General features: G+C 47.1%; 1 protein-coding gene across 5 annotated transcripts in view; it reads right to left on the bottom strand.

Moving 5' to 3' along the window:
• Positions 1-3,473: 3,473 nt before the first annotated feature.
• The window catches only part of LOC144608538 (discoidin domain-containing receptor 2-like), a 53,725-nt gene continuing 38,349 nt past the window's right edge, over positions 3,474-18,849 (bottom strand). For 4 of the 5 annotated variants that reach the window (XM_078426439.1, XM_078426442.1, XM_078426441.1 and 1 more), the window contains exons 11-17: positions 17,821-18,019; positions 16,496-16,740; positions 15,345-15,466; positions 14,509-14,706; positions 10,340-10,574; positions 8,631-8,780; positions 3,474-7,295 (exon numbers count right to left, since the gene is read on the bottom strand). In XM_078426439.1, the coding sequence (XP_078282565.1) occupies positions 7,155-7,295; positions 8,631-8,780; positions 10,340-10,574; positions 14,509-14,706; positions 15,345-15,466; positions 16,496-16,740; positions 17,821-18,019 (1,290 nt within the window). In that variant the 3' untranslated portion in view covers positions 3,474-7,154. The remainder of the gene's footprint in view (positions 7,296-8,630; positions 8,781-10,339; positions 10,575-14,508; positions 14,707-15,344; positions 15,467-16,495; positions 16,741-17,820; positions 18,020-18,849) is intronic. The other variant, XM_078426443.1, reaches the window with a different exon arrangement.

Genomic DNA, 18,849 nt, shown 5'->3' with positions numbered 1-18,849 from the left:
TCCATCCCACCCCAACTTCAGATCTCGTGCAGTAATTCAACGCAGAACAAAATACCGTGGATTTGAAAAACTCTCACTGAATCTTCGATAATCCGGAATGCCACGTTCAGGTTTCAGATTCATCAGCCGGTGAATACGTTAGAGAAGGCAGCCGTTAAACGGACACCGGCTCTGCTTACCTGCTCGCCCCTGTTGAGGTAAGAGAGTCGAAGAGGTGGTAGAAGGGCTTGCGGTAACTTGATGCTGGCATCTCTGAGGAACAGTAGAGTGTCGAGGGTGAGGATTGGGGGTAAGGGGTAAGAAATGTGAAGGGGTCGTACTACCTTGGCGAATAACACCTCCAGATTCAGGGACAGTTTCTTCCCAGCTGTTATCAGGCAACTGAATCATCCTACCACAACCAGAGAGCAGTGCTGAACTACTATCTACCCCTCGGACTATCCTTGATCGGACTTTGCTGGCTTAACCTCGCACTAAATCTTATTCCCTTATGTAACTATATACTGTAAATGGCTCGATTATGATCATGTATTGTCTTTCTGCTGACTGGATAGCACGCAACAAAAGTTTTTCACCATACCTCGCTCGGTACACACGACAATAAACTAAACTGAAATGGGGGGAGGGGGCTGTGATGACCTTAGGGTGCCTCCAATCCCCATCCCTATCCCCATCTGACTGGCCAGAGGAAGCCTACGATCAACATCATTAGCAATGTCTGCTAATTGCCAGAGCCAAAACGAGCCACAGCTGGGTCCAATCAGTGGTTATTGGACCAATTCACCTGCTCCTCGTGTATGAGATGTCCTCGGATATAATCCAGCATATAATCCTCCAACACTTCCGCCACCTCCAATGGGATCCCACGACTGGCCACATCTTCCCATTTCCACCCCTTTCTGCTTTCTGCACAGACCGTTCCCTCCGCACCTCCCTGGTCAACTCGGCCCTTCCCACCCAACCCACCCCCTTCCCAGGTACTGTAGGAGAAGCAATACCTCTCTCTTTACCTCCCCCCTCGACTCCATCCAAGGATCCCGACAAGTCTTTTCAGGTGAAGCAGAGGTTCACTTGCACCTCCTCCAACCTCATCTACTGTATCCGCTGTTCTAGGTGTCAATTCCTGTACATCATGAGATCAAGCGCAGGCTCGGCGATCGTATCGCTGAACACCTCCACTCAGTCCGCCTTAACCTACCTGATCTCCCGGTTGCTCAGCACTTTAACTCCCCCTCCCATTCTCAATCTGACTTTTCTGTCCTGGGCCTCCTCCATTGTCAGAGTGAGGCCCAGCGCAAATTGGAGGAACAGCACCTCATATTTTGCTTGGGTGCTTACACCACAGCGGTATGAACATTGACTTCTCTAACTTCAAATAGCCCTTGCTTTCCCTCTCTCCATCCCCTCCCCCTTCCCAGTTCTGCCACCAGTCTTACTGTCTCCGACTACATTCTATCTCTGTCCCGCCCACTCCCCTGACATCAATCTGAAGAAGGGTCTCGACCGGAAAAGTCACCCATTCCTTCTCTCCAGAGATGTCCCGCTGAGTTACTCCAGCACTTTGTGTCCACCTCCGATAGATTGGTAGATAAGATAGATAGATCGATAGAAAGACAGACTGACACTATTTCTTGACATTGGAAATAAAGCCTATTGCATGAGTTCATCTTACGAGTGCCAGTGTTGTTATTGTTGATCTGGTGTCATGACCGACGCCGCAGTCTGAAGAAGGGTCCCGACCCGATACATCACCCATCCTTTCTCTCCAGAGATGCTGCCTGAGTTACTCCAGCACTTTGTGTGTATCCACAGGGGGTAGAACAGGAGGGAGATGTAAAGGTGAGCACTGACAGAATAGGGGTGAGAAGATAAGGGAGTGTGTGGGAAATGATTGAAGTGTATGGGGGTGATTTAAGTCCGTAGGGAGGTAGCAATACAGGATGCAGTGAGGTAGGTGGGTGCCCCTGCAACTCATGGAGGGGCAAATTTGACTTGAGAATTTTATAGAGTTTTGGGTAGATACGGACAGATAAGGTAACAATGGTATAGGACAAGGTGAAAATGTGGTGGAATAGTGCCTTAGTGCCTCAGTGACTTGGTCTGAGGATCCCATACAAGATACAAATGAAGGTATGGAAATCATGACTGTGCTCCTTCCTGTGTATAGCAGCAAAGGAAGAGAACAGCTCCAGGGTGAAGATTGTACAGAACTGGTCAGGGGAGTCAGAGGAGTGACTTCATGACTACTTGGAGTTGGTAGATTGGGCAATGTTCAAGGACTCCGCAATGGCCCTGAAGTTTGCTACCGACCTCCTCGGGTAATGTGTAGAGGAGGGTATTCTTGCCAAGACCATCCAGGTGTTCCCTTAACCAGAAGCCTTGGATGAACCGAGAGGTCCAGAATCCAATGAAGACCAGATCTACGGCGTTCAAGTCAGGTGATACAGGGTTAGTCCACATACAAGTCTGGAATGCCATCAAAAAATGAGTGAGCACGCAGTTGGAAGTGATCGCGTACACGGCCTGCCACAGTTGCCAAGTGTCTATCTGAGCCCCCGGGGCTCACTTCCAACTGCGTGCTCACTCATTTTTTGTATCGGTCTTCACAGAAGATAACGGGAACTCCCAGAACTTGTGGACAACAATAGATCAAAAGTGAAAGAGCTGCAGGAAATTAGCAATATCAAAATAAATAGTATCTGTGAAATTAGTAGGATTCAAAGCCAATTAATTTCTTGGGGTTTATGGCCTGCCTTCCAAAGTTCTCAAAAAGCTACAACCTCACAGAACCAGAGACAGATTCTATCTTAACTTCAGGAGCAGTTTGCATAGAGTATGTCTGCTATCCCGGTGATTAGGTTAAGATTGAACTCAATGGTGGGAAGTCTGGTCTGTGTGAAGGACTCGGCTACATCGTTAGCTCTCAGCACTTTCTTGCGGTCTTGGGCAGAGCTGTTCCCAAACCAAGCGGCGATGCTTGGTCAGCTTCAATAAACGTTTTTAACACGTTCTGTGTTGTGCTGCCTTGTCAACTATGACTAGTGCCCAGCTCCACCCTGCCTCTCCAAGATTTAAGTCATACCCAGAGGAACATAAAACAGTACAGCAAAGGAACATGGCCTTCAGGACAGGTGCAACAGAAACTGCTAACAACATGGATCACCGAAGTTTGAAAACACGTACTTCCAGATTCAGGGACAGTTTCTTCCCAGTTGTTATCCGGCAACTGAACCATCCTCTCACCAGTCTTGACCTTCCATCTACCTCATTGGTGAACTTCCAATTATCTTTATTTGGACTATCTTGCACTTAATTTTATATCCTTTATCCTGTATCTGTACACTGTAGCCTTTTCACTGACTGGACAGCACGCAACAAAATAGCTTTTCGCTGTATTTCGGTACACGTGACAATAATAAACGAAACCTAGGTGCAGGTACAGCACACAACTAGAGAGGTAAAATGTACGTCAGTCTTTATTTCAAAAGGATTTAAGTACAAGAGTAAAGATGTCTCACTGAAATTGCACCATGAGTAAATATTTACAGGTCTGGTCTCCTGACCTACTTGCAATAGGAGTGCACCAAAGTTCACCAAATTGATTCCTGGGATGGGGGCAATTGTCCTCGGAGGACAGGTTAAAGAATCCATATTGTCAAAAGGTTGGAAGAAATATACCACCGAAACACAAAAAAAATCTTCCGGGGTTTGGCAGGCTGGATGCTAGGACGACCTATTCCAAGCTAGAACCACGAATGTGCTGTCAACACCAGACATTCCTGGTTCTGGATGAAGATGAGAAGATCTATTTTCACTCAAAGGGTAGTGAATATTTAGAATTCTTAACACAAGGGTATAGATGCTCAGTAACCAAATTTATTCAAGACTGCTACCAATGGACTATTAAGGGAATTGAGCACAAAGGTGGTGCTGAGATTAGTGATCGTACTGAAGGGCAGAGTTGACATAAAGGGTTGAATTATCTGCTACTCCCATTTCTCACTCCCCAACCAACACCAACCAAGGCCTGTTTCTCCCCATCCAGCACACTCTCATTCCTCATGCCTGCCATCACCAGTAAAGCTCTCACTCCGTATAACTGATAATGGCCCACTGCCTGGCCCATCTTTAAGGACATAAACAGAAGCTGGAGACCATTGGATCCCTTGTTTCTGCTGTGCCCTGCAATATAACTGTTGATTCTTTACCTCAGTGCCACTGTCCTGCACTGACTCCTTAATCTTTAATTCCCTTCAGTACCAGAAACCTATCTGCTCTCCCGGCTGCCCTGAAGCCTCTGTGATCTCTGTCACTCACACCCTCTATGCTAAAGGGATTTCTCACTTCCCTCATGGATGTCTCCCTCGTTTCCTCAAACTCATGGGGCCTCCTCTCCATGTTGCCTGAGGCCGGTGTCCATTGCAGTGCTCCTAAGATGCAAACATGAAGAACTGGGTCTGATGCTGGGTCTCTACTTTCTTCAAAGTTTAAAGAGATTTGGTATGCCTCCGCATACTCTTAACAAACCTCTGCAGATGCACTGTGGAAAGTTTCCCGACAGGTTTCATTGCCATCCTTCTACGCACCCACTGAATCAGGGACATCCCTCTCCTTGTGTGGTGTCTGTTGCCAGTGACTTCCCAAACTCTGGCTCCAATAGTACCTCACTTTTAGTTAAGTTTAGTTTAGAGATAAAGCGTGGAAATAGGCCCACCGTACGTACCCGCGCCGACCAGTGATCCCCATACCCTAACACTATCCTACACACTAGGGACAATTTACAATTTTATCAAAGCCAATTAACCTATAAACCTGTACGTCTTTGGAGTGTGGGAGGAGCACCTGGAGAAAACCCACACGGTCTCAGGGAGAAAGTACGGACAGCAATGTATGGACAGCACCTGTCAGGATCAAACCCGGGTCTCTGGTGCTGTAAGGCAGCAACTCTACCGCTGCGCCACTGTGCCGCCCACTTCATGGGACCATTACTGATCTCCAAGCCAGATTTGGGCAGGTACATGGATAGGAAAGGTTGTGAGGGATAAGGGTCAAATGCGACTTAGCTTAGATGGGCATCTTGGTCGGCATGGACGTGTTGGGCTGAAGGGCCTGTTTCTATACTGTACAACTGTTGGATCCTAACTGGGTCAACATGAGTACAAAATGACTTGCATTTATCTCGTGCATTCATCACTATATTACCTGGAGTTTAGAATGACAGATCTCATTTAAATCTTTTAAGGTTCAACAAGTTGGATGAAGGGAGGATGTTTCTCCTGTCTAAGTTGTCTAGGAACAGTAGTCTCAGAATAAGGGCAACCATTTAGGACAGAGATAAGGAGACATTTCCCCACTCTTGAGAATGGTGAGGCTTGGGAATTTTCTCCTCCAGAGGACAGTGAATGCTCGGTCATTTAAAACAAGAGATCAATGGATCAACTAGTTACCAAAGGAATCCTGAGATTTGAAGAAGGGTTTTGATCCAAAACGTTACCTATTCCTTTTCTCCAGAGATGCTGCCTGACCTGCTGAATTACTCGAGCTCTTTGAGTCTATCCTGATATTTGGAAATGGGGCAGGAAAATGGCACTGAGGTAGAAGGTCAGCCATGATCTGGATGAAGGAGAGAGGAGGTTCGAAAGGCCGAATGTTCCGCCTGACCTGAATTAACAGCACAGCGTGGGGTGCCGAGATACTCAATGGGTTTAACTGAATGAAGTGGCGCACAGAGAACGAGCAGGGACAGGCCATCTGGCCCTTTTGACCTATTCTGCCAGTCAATATGTTCCTGACTGATCTTTTATTCCAGCACCACTTTCTGCATTAACCTATATCCCCAAAGATCTTATTGTCCAGATTTTATCCATTTCCCACTTGAATATGCCCATGATTAATTCTCTGCAGCACCACTGGAGAGGTGAATTCTGAAGATCTATTACCCTTTGGGCGAGGATATTTCTTCTCCTCTCAAGCTTGAATAGCTAACCTTTTATTTTCAGAGTGTGGCCCTGGTGATAGGCACTCTGGCCAGGTCTAACATCATAGTGCATCAACACTGTGGATCTACTGCACCAATTGTCCAAAAACTCATCGTCCCAGCCCCCGGTCCCTCACTGGGTCCACACCCCATACGGATTGCTGTCTTGGACGTAAGGCTGAAATGTATGACTTCACCCACCTTCAAGGACGTTGGATGTCCGGTGGGGAAGAAGGCTTAGTGAAATGGAAGCAGTCCAACCCAACCCATCGCTAACTTTTCAAAGAGATTGCACCCCGCCCCCCCCCTCCCAAGCTTCCACCACAGGAGTCCAAGATCTGTGAACAGCTCTCACATTAAAGGCACCAGCGTTGAAAGAATGCAACATCAGTGCAGATGCAATATGCATCAATTGTTTTGTCAAAGTGTCAGCCGATCAGTCACTTGTGGAAGTAGCCCATCATTAGCAACATGCCATGTCAACCGTGGACATCCCACTGCTTGCCACTCATTGCACAGTAGTCCATCGCATATAAAGTACAATCTGTCCTAAGTTAATAAACTGTGACCACAGCACCACCATATTCTCCTTTAGGCTGATGGACATCTCCTCAAAAGTTACTGGGGATCGTGTCTACATTCTTAGGTCTAAGGCACGTCCGTCACCAGGTTCCCCCACAGGTTTCTCCGTCCAGCTACAACTTTCAGACCCCCAGTGTGAGGAAACATCATCATCAGAAGGAGACCAGTGTTTGTCATTGCCACAGGGAATGATAGAGGAAAGTAGTCTTGTGTGATAAAGCTTTGGCCTTGTGCACGTCACTTGGCCAACTTCAGGCTATTCCAGCCTGAAACTCCCAAGTTCTCAAAATGTTTCAGCTTCCTCAATGTACTGACACTTGGCCAAATAATCCCAGCCCTGGTACAGTCTTAATGCCTCGTCCCTTCCGTATTTGCGTGGAGAGGGGCCGTCTTGAGCCAGTTATTGGCCATTTTGTCAGTACGTGGAGTCAGCAGACATGAAGCTGTGTTAAGACAGGGCTCGAGCAAGAAGTGCACAAAATAATGAGCTCATCACAAGTAGCCACCATTGGCCAATTCTTGCACCAGAGATGGCAGCAACGAAGAAGATGAATTGTCCATTGGTGTACAGAAGCAATGGCCGATAATCCAACAGCTAGGATTCATTGGCCAGCTGCTGCTGGAGCAAGTGGTGGATCTGTTCAAAACTTGGCCGGTCCTTGATGTCTCTGCTCCAGCAGCTGATCATTAAATCAAACATCTGATTTGGGCAGTCAACAGGCTGAGGCAGATAAATCTGTATAGAGAGAGAGAGAGAGAGCATAGAGTGGTCAGATATACTCGATCAGCTCAAATCCATCCACCCTTAGTTAATGCACATAGAAACATAGAAAATAGGTGTAGGAGTAGGCCATTCGGCCCTTCGAGCCAGCACCGACATTCAATATGATCATCGAAAATCAGTACCCTGTTCCTGCTTTTTCCCCATTCCCATGATTCCGTTAGCCCTAAGAGCTAAATCTAACTCTCTCTTGAAAACATCCAGTGAATTGGTCTCCACTGCCTTCTGTGGTAGAGGATTCCACAGATTCACAACTTTCAGGGTGAAAACGTTTTTCCTCATTTCAGTCCTAAATGGCCTACCCCTTATTCTTAAACTGTGACCCTTGGTTCTGGACTCCCTCAACACCAGGAACATTTTTCCTGCATCTAGCCTGTCCAATCCCTTAAGAATTTTATATGTTTCTATAAGATCCCCTCTCATCCTTCTAAATTCCAGTGAATACAAGCCTAGTCGACCCATTCGTTCATCATATGTCACATGATGTGACCACCTGCCCAGATCCACTGTAATTCCTGATAAGACCAGGTGGGCTGGGTCGCTGGGCAGTACTGCTGCACTGTTGGATGAGCTATCTTTTGGATGAGACATCATCACAAGTTCCAGCTGCCCTCCTAGGTAATGTAAAAAACCCAATGGAATTTTCTAAAAAATATTTTTTTTCCTATTATTCTTATCAATGCTTTTACTGTTGAAACTTGATTTATTTTCTCTTTAGACAGAAAATAGACATATAAAATAAGTGCAGGAGGAGGCCATTCGACCTTTCGAGCCAGCACCGCCATTCATTGTGATCATGGCTGATCATCCACAATCACTAACCTGTGCCCAACTTTTCCCCATATTCCTTGGTTCCCCAGAGCTTTCTAACTCTCTCTTAAATTCATCCAGTGATTTGGCCTTCACTGCCCTCTGTGGCAGAAAATTCCACAAATTCACAACTCTGGGTGAAAAAGTTCCTTCTCACCTCAGTTTTAAATGGCCTCCCCTTTATTCTAAGACTGTGTGGCCCCTGTTTCTAGACTCCCCCAACATTGGGAGCATTTTTCCTGCATCTAGCTTGTAAATCAAAATACATCAAAACATTATCAACACATTATCAAAACACATTCTGTAGGATGTTGGCAGTGCATAAATTGACTGGCACGATTTTTACATTATAAAAGAGACACAATTCAAAAGCCTACTTCACCGGTGGTGAAACATGCTGGGATTTCTGTGTAAAGCATCAGGTCCCACTTATTTCAGAGACAGATGATCACAATGTTCAGACAGCTCTTCATATTTTACCTGTCTGCCCTGATTCCGGAAGAATTCTCCGGTATTCACGATGACTTGCTCGTCAGAGTGCTGGGAGTATGGCTGCTCCCTGCAGAAGGTGAACATCTCCCACAGAGTGACTCCAAAGGCCCACACGTCACTGGCTGTGGTGAACTTTCCCTGCAAAGACATGTGTTGTGCTCAGTGACAGTCTGATCAGAGATCCCCCAGCACGCCAGTAAACCCCTCCCCACCCGTACCCGTGCTTCTGTTATCCCCTGGTCAACCTCTAGTCATTCCAACCACCACTCATCCTAGACTCTGATTCCCTTCACCTCAATTTCTTCAAGGTGAGTTCGCCCACAAATATGTACTTGTTCATGTACACTGGCAACACCTCAGACGTCTTCCCGTTCCACTTCTTTGACCCTCTCCATCAGCCCTACAAGGGCCCATCACCCCACTTGGTTTGCTCACCTCCCCAGTTCCCACTCACCACCGGTGACCAGGCTCTGGGATTCCCTGTGCCTCTCGTCTCTTCAAAGCTTACGTCTTCGAGCAAGCTTTCTGGTACCAGGATCTTGACCCTGGTTTGGCTCTGTGTAAGTCTTTCACTGTTCATAAAAACATAAAAATTAGGAGCAGGAATAGGCCTTTTGGCCCTTTGAGCCTGCTCCACCATTCAGAATGATCAAGGTTGATCATCGTAATGCAAAACCCTGTTCCTGATCCTTTGATCTATTTTGCTGTTAGTACTGTGTCCACCCCCTTCTTGAACATATATAATGATTTGGCTTTAACTGCTTTCTGTAGTGGATAATTCTAAAAGTTTACACTGCCTGGGTGAAGAAATGCTCGGTGATATTAAATGGCTTAACCCGACCTTAGGAGGCCCTGGTCATGGACTGCCCGGCCATCTGAGCTATCAGTCCCATCAGGATTTTGTTTCTATGAGATCTCCTCCCAAGCTTCAAAACCTTAGTGAGTATCAGCAAAGTCGGCCCAACCTCTCTCCATACATTAGTCTCAACAATGAGTCTGGTGAATCTTCGCTGAATTCCCATCATAGCAGAAATATCTTCACTCAGTTAAATGGACTAAAAATGTACTGAAGTCCTGTACAATTACAGCAAGACATCTCTGCTCCTATACTCAGGTCCTCTCACTATGAAGGCCAGTATAACATTCATCCTCTTAAGTGCCCACTGCATATGCATGCTTACTTTCATCAACTGGTGCACAAGGACAGCCAGCTCTCATTGCACTTCCCTATTTCCTCATTTCTCATCATTCACATAATAACCTGCCTTGCTGTTTTCAACACTGTGGTGGATTATCTCATGTTTCTCCACATCACATTGCATTCACCCACTCTCTCAACCAGTCCAAATCGCTTTACAGCTTCTCTGCATCCTCCTCAGCTCACACCCACTCTCACACCCAGCTTTGTGTCGACTGCAAACATGGAGACATAACATTTAATTCCCTCATCCAAATCATTTATATTCCGATGTATACACTTGAATTTGGAATAGTCAATATATACTTGGAATGTATATACTTCTGATATGTATAACTGATATACTTGGACTTAATACATTGCTCTGATGAATCACCCTCCCCCTGACACTATCCAAGGAAGCATATTCGTCCTTCTTGTGCAAGGTGGGACTCCAAACAAATTCATGGAATATTCGGGATAAAAACGTCGAGGGCAGCAAATCGTCGTCTGCACTCACCAGCAGAATGCTCTCCCATGCCATCCACCGGATGGGCAGCACAGCGCGGCCCTGGATACGGTAATAGTCACCACTGTACAAGTTGCGGCTCATGCCAAAGTCGGCGATCTTGATAGTGTAGTGGTTCCCCACCAGGCAGTTGCGTGTGGCCAAATCCCGGTGCACAAAGTTAAGCGAGGAGAGGTACTTCATGCCTGAGGCAACCTGTGTCATCATGTGCAGGAGGCAGCGGTAGCTAAGGGACACGAGAGTAAACCGTGAGCAACTCCGCCAGCACCAAGCACAGAGCCAGTCTGCAGGCACATCATAATCACCTTTGAGTTTACATACAATGTCAACATATATTCATTTAATTCTTAGGTGGTGGTATTGTTAAAGTTCGATTCTAATAGACAGACAACAATACCATAAAGTGGTAAAACATTAGAGTCTTTATTACGCCAGCGGGAGTGGGAGAGCTGCAACTAGTATGCTCGCATACTAGCAATATGCTCGCATACTAGCAATATGCTCGCATACTAGCAATATGCTCGCATACTAGCAATATGCTCGCATACTAGCAATATGCTCGCATACTAGCAATATGCTCGCATACTAGCAATATGCTCGCATACTAGCAGTCACTCGAAGACCCCACTCACTTACAGAGTGTTTCAGCAACCTTTTTATGCACCAAATACAATGGGTTTCTAGAAGTGATAACAGAACCAGACACCCCACACAGGTGGTCTTGCAAGAGGATGGGAGTTCAATGAATCATCACCCACTATCACTGGCCATTGTCCGAGGTTAACCATCTTCCTGGTGCTCAACTTTAGAGTGATTGTAACGAGGCTCAGTCTATTAACATAAACACATCTTCCTGGGGCTCAACCTTGTGGTAATTGTTAAGAGGGTCAAGTCTACTCTGTGCTCTTCCTTTGTATCCGTATCCTGTCCTTTGTAAGATTACAACACCCCTTCTGCAATCTCAAGCCAGCATCTACACAGAGGTAGACTTGCCGGCATCTGAGGTATGCATTTTAATTTAGTGACAGTTCATCTTCATGTAGCATTTGGTCACATACACCTTAACCCTTAAATCCCCTTTCCTCCTGTACAGTATGTTGTGCGATGGTGTCACTTCTCCTCCTCGTCCTTACATGATGTATTAAAGCATAGACACCATTGCCCTCTGTATGGGTTTGAAAACACCACCAGAAGCCTTTAGTTCCATGCGACCAGTTTTAGGAATAGCTACTTTCCTGCAACCATCAGGATTTTGAATCAATCCGCACAACCCTAATCTTGTCTCGACAACGGAACACCATGGCCCATCTCTTGCACTACCATGGACTTGACTTTGTTGGACTTTAGAATTGAGAGATTCTGCATGGAAACAGGCCCTTCGGCCCACCGAGTCCACGCCGACCACCACGTGTACACCAACACTATCCGACACACTCAGGACCATTTACAATTTTACCGAAGCCAATTAACCTACAAAACTGTATTGTCTTTGGAGTGCGGGAGGAAGTCGGAGCACCCGGAGAAAACCCACGCAGTCACGTGGAGAACGTACAAACGCAATACAGACATCATCCAGTCAGGATCAATCCCGGATCTCTGACGTTGTAAGGCAGCAGCTCTACCGTTGTGCCACCTCTAATTGTATTTTGCACTAATGTTTTGCCTTTCTTCTTTTCATTGTCTTGCAGAATTTCTGTGTAATTCCTGAATCATTTATGTCTATGTTTTTATGTGCTGTCTGAGTAATGCATCTCCACCCGTACTTCTCTGTACTTATGCTTGCGCTGGTAAATTCAACTTGACCTGAACTATTAGTCACTGAACTCCCCATAAATAATTTTTCCTATAACCGGAAACAAAAAAAATTCATATGTCATATTTCATATTATTATTTTCTTTTTCCTTATGACATGGGAGGTTGCCATTCAGCCCATCCAGTCAATGCTGGCTCTCAGAGCAATCCCATCAATCGCGTTCCTCTGCTTATTTCCATACGAATAGTTCTGGAGGTCAGGATAGAAGCTGGACAACTAGAACTGTGAGGCAGTAATGCCACCGTGTCACTCTGCACTCACCTCAGAGAGTGCATGTTGATGTTTCCAGCAGTCCCAGGATTCTGCATTGCTACAAATTTAGTTCCCAGTGTAGTGTCCTATCCCTGTTCTATATAATGATACCATTGCTGTTTGCTACAGCATTCATTGTTCATGTTTTGATATCTTAGGACCACGGGAACAGGAATAGTCCATTTTACCCCAAGAATCTGTTCCATTGTTCAACAACATCACACCCAATCTGTAATCCCACTCCACGCACCTACCTTTGCCCAGCAATGAACTCAGATTATAAATTAACAATTGACCCACATCGACTGCCATTTGAGTCATTTCCAAAGTTCCACCACCTTCTGCATGTAGAGTTGTTACCGAGAACCACCCTTCAATAGCCCTGGCTTCAATCTGTATGCTGTCTCTCCCGTACTTAAACCCCCATCCAGTAGAACGTTTCTCTATATTCAGTCTCAGACCTCTTATACATCTTTAATCTGCAAACAATTCATCTCAAGCTTCGGCAGTCCAGACACGATAACCCCCTGAATACGACCTCGTAATTTATTTGAGTACAGCTAGTGTTCAAACATCTATGCTCTATTCTGACCAACATAATCCTTAGGGCATCGTATCCAGGGCTGTTGTCATAACCATTGTAAATATTTTGTTCTTTCTGAAGACATTTGGCCAAGTTAGAATCTATTTGGCATAGTTTTGCTCATTTACTTAATCTATAACCATTCCTTTGAGTTTTATTCTTGCAGTTTAACTGTTTGGAGCATCAATTCTTTGTGTCATTTGCAGATATCAAAATGTAGCTGACTTACCTATCAACCAGTCATTTATAAATATAACAAATAGTTGTGCCTTGACAAATACCCTTTCAGTTAACCATTGGTCACATTTGTTGTTGACACAAGGCAGAGAACATTTTCTACAGTATGTTGGGATTGTCAGAACAGATTAGGACACACATCATTGGAATTTAGAAGAATCAAAGGAGATCAACCAAAACATTGTACATTCTCAGGGGACTGATCAGGGTTAATATTTCTTCTCTCTAGACAGTTCCAGAAATTGAGATCATGGTTTCCGAATCAGCTTAGTTTAGAGATACAGCGTGGAAACGCTCAAGGAGAGGCGAGAACTTATAGTCATTCAGGGTGGAAACAGGCCCTTCAGCCCAACTTGTCCACGCTGACCAACATCCCCCATCTTCACGAGTCCCACCTGCCTGCATTTGGCCCATATGCTTCTAAATCTATCCTATCCATGTACCTGTCCAAATATCTTTTAAACGTTGTGATAGGACCTGCCTCAGCTACCTCCTCTGGCAGCTTGTTCCTTATACCCACCACCCTTTGTGTAAAAATGTTGCCCCTCAGGTTCTTATTAAATATCCCCCCCCCCCCCTCTTAAACCGATGTCCTCTGACAGACCATGCATTCACCCCATCTATTCCAAATACTATTTGGAACCCCTTTTAACTACATCACAAGTCCAGAAATTTAAGTTCTTGGGAGAGTTGGGACTAATTATTTTATACATTCAATTAAGAGTATCAATTTCATATGAAAATGCAGCATCTCACTCAAACCTTCTCCGTTGACAATATTACATTCTTCGTGCAGAAATCTTTGGTTTCTGAACCTTAGGCGAGTCTGTTTGAGACAAAAAAACAATGCACCTGCACTAGCCTGAAGAAGGATTCCCATCAGAAACGTAATTGATCCTGTTTCTCCAGAGATGCTGCCTGACCCGCTGAGTTACCCCAGCACTTTGTGTCTATCTTCGGTGTAAACCAGCATCTGCAGTTCCTTCCTGCACAAGCACTACACATTGTTGGTTTTCAGAAGAGATTTTTAGGCGATATTCTGCTCTGTCCCTATGGGACCCTCAAAGATCCTGCCCATTTCAGAGGTAAACGAAGTCTTGGCCAATAATCAACTCTCAAACGAGGGTGACATTTCAGAACCAATGAAGACTTCATTGGTTGAAAGGCCTCTTTGAGGCATCACAAGGATTAAAAGAGCAGCATGGCTCCTCTCCAGGACCCAGTCCACTCCCAGAACCACTGCACATTGTTTTGCCCAGATCGGTGACTCCTACCTTACACTGGGGAGGTTGTTTGCCAAGGTGAAGTGGTTCTCCAGCACCCGTTGGGACAGGAACTGGTTGAGGTCGCCGTTCTCCATATACTCAGTGACCATGCAGAGAGGGTCGTCACGGATACAGATTCCAAGGAGCCGGATGATGTTTGGGTCCTTCAGCCGTGACATGATCTTCACCTCTTTGAGGAAATTATTCCTGGAAGGTTGCAGAGTGGGTTAAATGGGAGCGAGCAGCTGCCAGCCCTGCTCAATGCCAGCACCCACCACCTTACCCTGGCCCACCTACCCGGACCACTCCTGTGTAAAGGCTGCTCGACAGGACACCTTTAGTTTAGTTTAGAGATACAGCGCGGAAGCAGGCCATTCAGCCCACCGAGTCCATGCCGACCACCCCGTACACTAGTATTATCCTGCAAACTAGAGATAATTTACAATTCTTACAAAGCCAATTAATCTACAAATTTGTATGCATTTGGAATGTGGGAGGAAACTGGAGTTCCCTGAGAAAACCCACACGTTCATGGGGAGAACGTAAAAACTCCATACACAGCACCCGTAGTCAGGATCGTAAGGGCACAACTCTACTGCTGTTCCACAGTGCCACCCTTTTTTTCCCTTTGTTACTCACGATGCTGGCTGGCAAGGTTACAGGAACGATCCCAGAGGATCAGGAAATACACACGTCCTCTGCATGCGACTAATCTATGGGATCCGTGATGGCTAGTTTTCAGTGTATCTCAGGCCCAGACTGCTCACCTGTCAAGGGGTAAACTCACTGCCCTTTGCCTCACTGGTTCATACCCCATCAGGGGTGGATGGGACTGAAGCAAGTACCTGGCATGTGTTGTGGCATCTGATCTCAGCATCTTTACAGCCACCAGTAACGAACTGTGTCCAGTGTTGAGGAAATCAGGCTGCGAGACTTCATGCACACTGACGGCTTCACACAAGTGGACCTGCGGAGCAGACACAGGCAGTGTCACTCCAGCAGTGTCAATTGTCAATGTCCGAAGGAAACAAACATCCCTTCCTCCTTTCTCTTCCACTGATAACCCCCACCCTCACTGACACCCCACACCCTCACTCTCAACATCCTCACTCCAACCCCACCCGCACCTTCACTCCCACCCCACACCCTCACTCCCACTAACACTCCCACACCACACCCGCACCCCCACCCCACACCCTCACTACCACCCCACACCCTTATTCCCACACTACCACCACCCCACACCTACACCCTCACTCCCAACACCCCACACCCTCAGTCCCATCCACTCACTGCCAACACCCCACACCCTCACTCCCACCCCACACCCACTCCCAACACCCATACCCTCACTCCCACCCCACACCCTCACTCCCACCCCACACCCACTCCTAGCCCAAACCCTCACTCCCACCCCACACCCACTCCCACCCCACACCCTCACTCCCACCCCACACCCTCACTCCCAACACCCTCACTCCCAACACCCATACCCTCACTCCCACCCCACACCCTCACTCCCAACACCCCACACCCTCATTCCCAACACCCCCACTTCCACTGACACCCTCTCACCGACAACCCATTCTCCCCTCACTCCCACCAACCCCTCCTTAATCAATAGCCAACACGCTCACCTCCACTTTTACCACATCGTCACTCCCCGATCAACAGCCTCACTCCCAATAGCACAACCATTCACACTAGCCTTGCTCGTACTGACTGCACAGACACCCTATTTCTCAGTAACCAGCTGATCCAAAACCCTCATGTTCGCATTCCTCTTATGAACTACTCTTACCAATCCCTCTTGCCTTTACTGAGCCCAAACTCACTCACACTAACTCCCCACCTCCCAATCCCTTCACCCCAACACTCATGCACTTGCCTCCCCTCCCGCCCACCAGAGAGGGTATGGTCACTTATCAGTCTCATGAGGAGCAGGGATTCTGTGCAAGCATAAACCACAGCAGCTTGTGGGTGTGATGACACTCACCTCACCAAACTGGCCCTCGCCCAGCTTCTCTCGGAAATGCAGCTGGTGTCGGGATATCTCCCCCACGCTGAGCTCTTTCTTGAGGAGAGAGTCCATGTCCAGCGCTGTGACTGCGTACGTGTTGTTGCCCGTCATGCCCTGCAGGTTGACGATATCGGCCTCTGCGTAGTGGGATACTATGCTCTGGAAACACTGGTGTCTGGCGCCTTTTGTCAGGTCAGGTTCTGCGTAGTCCCCGCTGCAGACTGAATAAAGGACTGAAGGAAGTATCAGGCTATCACCGAGATACGACGGAACACCTTCCTTGGTTCACTCACCGCGCTCCGGTTAACCAGCGCCATCTCTTCCCTCCTCAGGTCACTCCGTCTTGTCTATGTGACATTGGCACAGGCAACGGTGGTAGGTTGGAGACCAAGAGCAACAACCAGTGATGAGTCCCGACCTGAGACGTCACCTATTCATGTACTCCCGAGATGCTGCCTGACCGGCTGAGTTACTCCAGCACTTTGTGTCTAACCACTGGTGGGCAGGACAAATCAGAGGATGGGCCGCAAGGGAGATTTGGGGCTAATTATTTTATGCATTCAATTAATAGCATCGCCTTTATCTGTACCTCTGGATGGACAGATTCCATGCTGCGATTCAGGAAGCAGCTCGTCAGCAACCGGGAGAAGACACTGACAAGGTTCCCAGACATGACCTTCCTTGCGGCAAACATCTGGGAGAACCTTTTTGCGCAGCGCGACCAATCTCCTTTCGTGATGATGGTCGTGAGCGCAGCATCTGATGGGGTTGTGCTCCACACATTTTGCCGACAGATGGACCCCATTGGGGTTAGTCTTCTAGACTTCTTCCTTTCAATTATTTTTTGCCACTTTGGCATTGAAACGAAGGACATGTATGCGGGCAGTGTGCTGGTGGGAACATGGGGGCCTGATGTGCAGCTGGAAGTGGACACAGTAACAGGTGCCAGGTGCTCATGCTCATAAGTTCTAGGCCACTGGGTCCATCTACTCCGCCATTCAATGATCTTTCCTTCTCAACCCCATTCTCCTGCCTTCTCCCCATAACTCCTGACACTCTTACCAATGGAGAATCTGTTAATCTCCACCATAAAAATATCCACTGACTTGGGCTCCACAGCCGTCTGTGTGCAGCAGGAATGGGAAGGAGTGGAGAAGTGAAGAAGAAGTGAAGAAGTGTCCAGCTGGTATACATGAATCGGGAATGGGGGCCGGATGTGGAGCTAGAGCGGGGTAGGAGGAGGGGAACAGGGGCCAGGAGTGCAGCCATTGCTAGAGGATTTTTGGGAACATGGTACTAACCTGAGTCCTCTGCACTCTGAGGAAGCTCTGGAAGCTTGTGCAGCAGCTTGGCAGGTTCCTGGTACTCCAGATCCAATGGAAACACACTCTCGTACGTGGGATTGGTCTGGAATATCTGAGTCTGGTTGTTGATAACAATGGCATCGTCACAATGGGACAGGCGCACAGTCACGTCCTCCTCCAGGATTTTCCGTGGAGCCTTGTGAAACGAGCAGAGTTTCAGACATGGACTGTGTTCAGCCACCATGACAAATCGCAGAGTGCAGCCCACAATAGATAACACAGGAAGGATCATAACAACCCACCCAGAGCATAGAAGCTGGATCATGAAAAATCGTACAAGAAACAGATGGAATTAAAGGCTGATAAATCCCAAGGAGTGATGATCATTAATGGTTTGGAAGAGATGGCTTTGAGATGGTGATTAATTGCTTATCTTCTTCCCTCGATTCTAAAAGCTCCTTTGAAGATTGAAGGGTGGAAAGTATGATAACATACTTTAAGGCAGGATGGACAGAAAACAGCAACTCTCTGACTTACAACCTCATCTATTGCATCCGCTGCTCTAGATGTCAACTTATTTACATCGGCGAAACCAAGCGCAGGCTCGGCGATCGCTTCGCTGAACACCTGCGCTCGGTCCGCATTAACCAAACTGATCTCCCGGTGGCCGAGCACTTCAACTCCCCCTCCCATTCCCAGTCTGACCTTTCTGTCATGGGCCTCCTCCAGTGCCATAGTGAGGCCCACCGGAAATTGGAGGAACAGCACCTCATATTTCGCCTGGGCAGCTTGCAGCCCAGTGGTATGAACATCGACTTCTCCAACTTTAGATAGTTCCTCTGTCCCTCCCTTCCCCTCCTCCTTCCCAGATCTCCCTCCATCTTCCTGTCTCCACCTGTATCCTTCCTTTGTCCCGCCCCCTGACATCAGTCTGAAGAAGGGTCTCGACCCGAAACGTCACCCATTCCTTCTCTCCTGAGATGCTGCCTGACCTGCTGAGTTACTCCAGCATTTTGTGAATAAATC

The sequence above is a fragment of the Rhinoraja longicauda genome, chromosome 31, assembly GCF_053455715.1.
Source record: "Rhinoraja longicauda isolate Sanriku21f chromosome 31, sRhiLon1.1, whole genome shotgun sequence".
Taxonomy (NCBI): Eukaryota; Metazoa; Chordata; class Chondrichthyes; order Rajiformes; family Arhynchobatidae; genus Rhinoraja; species Rhinoraja longicauda.
This window is presented reverse-complemented; position numbering and strand designations above follow the sequence as displayed.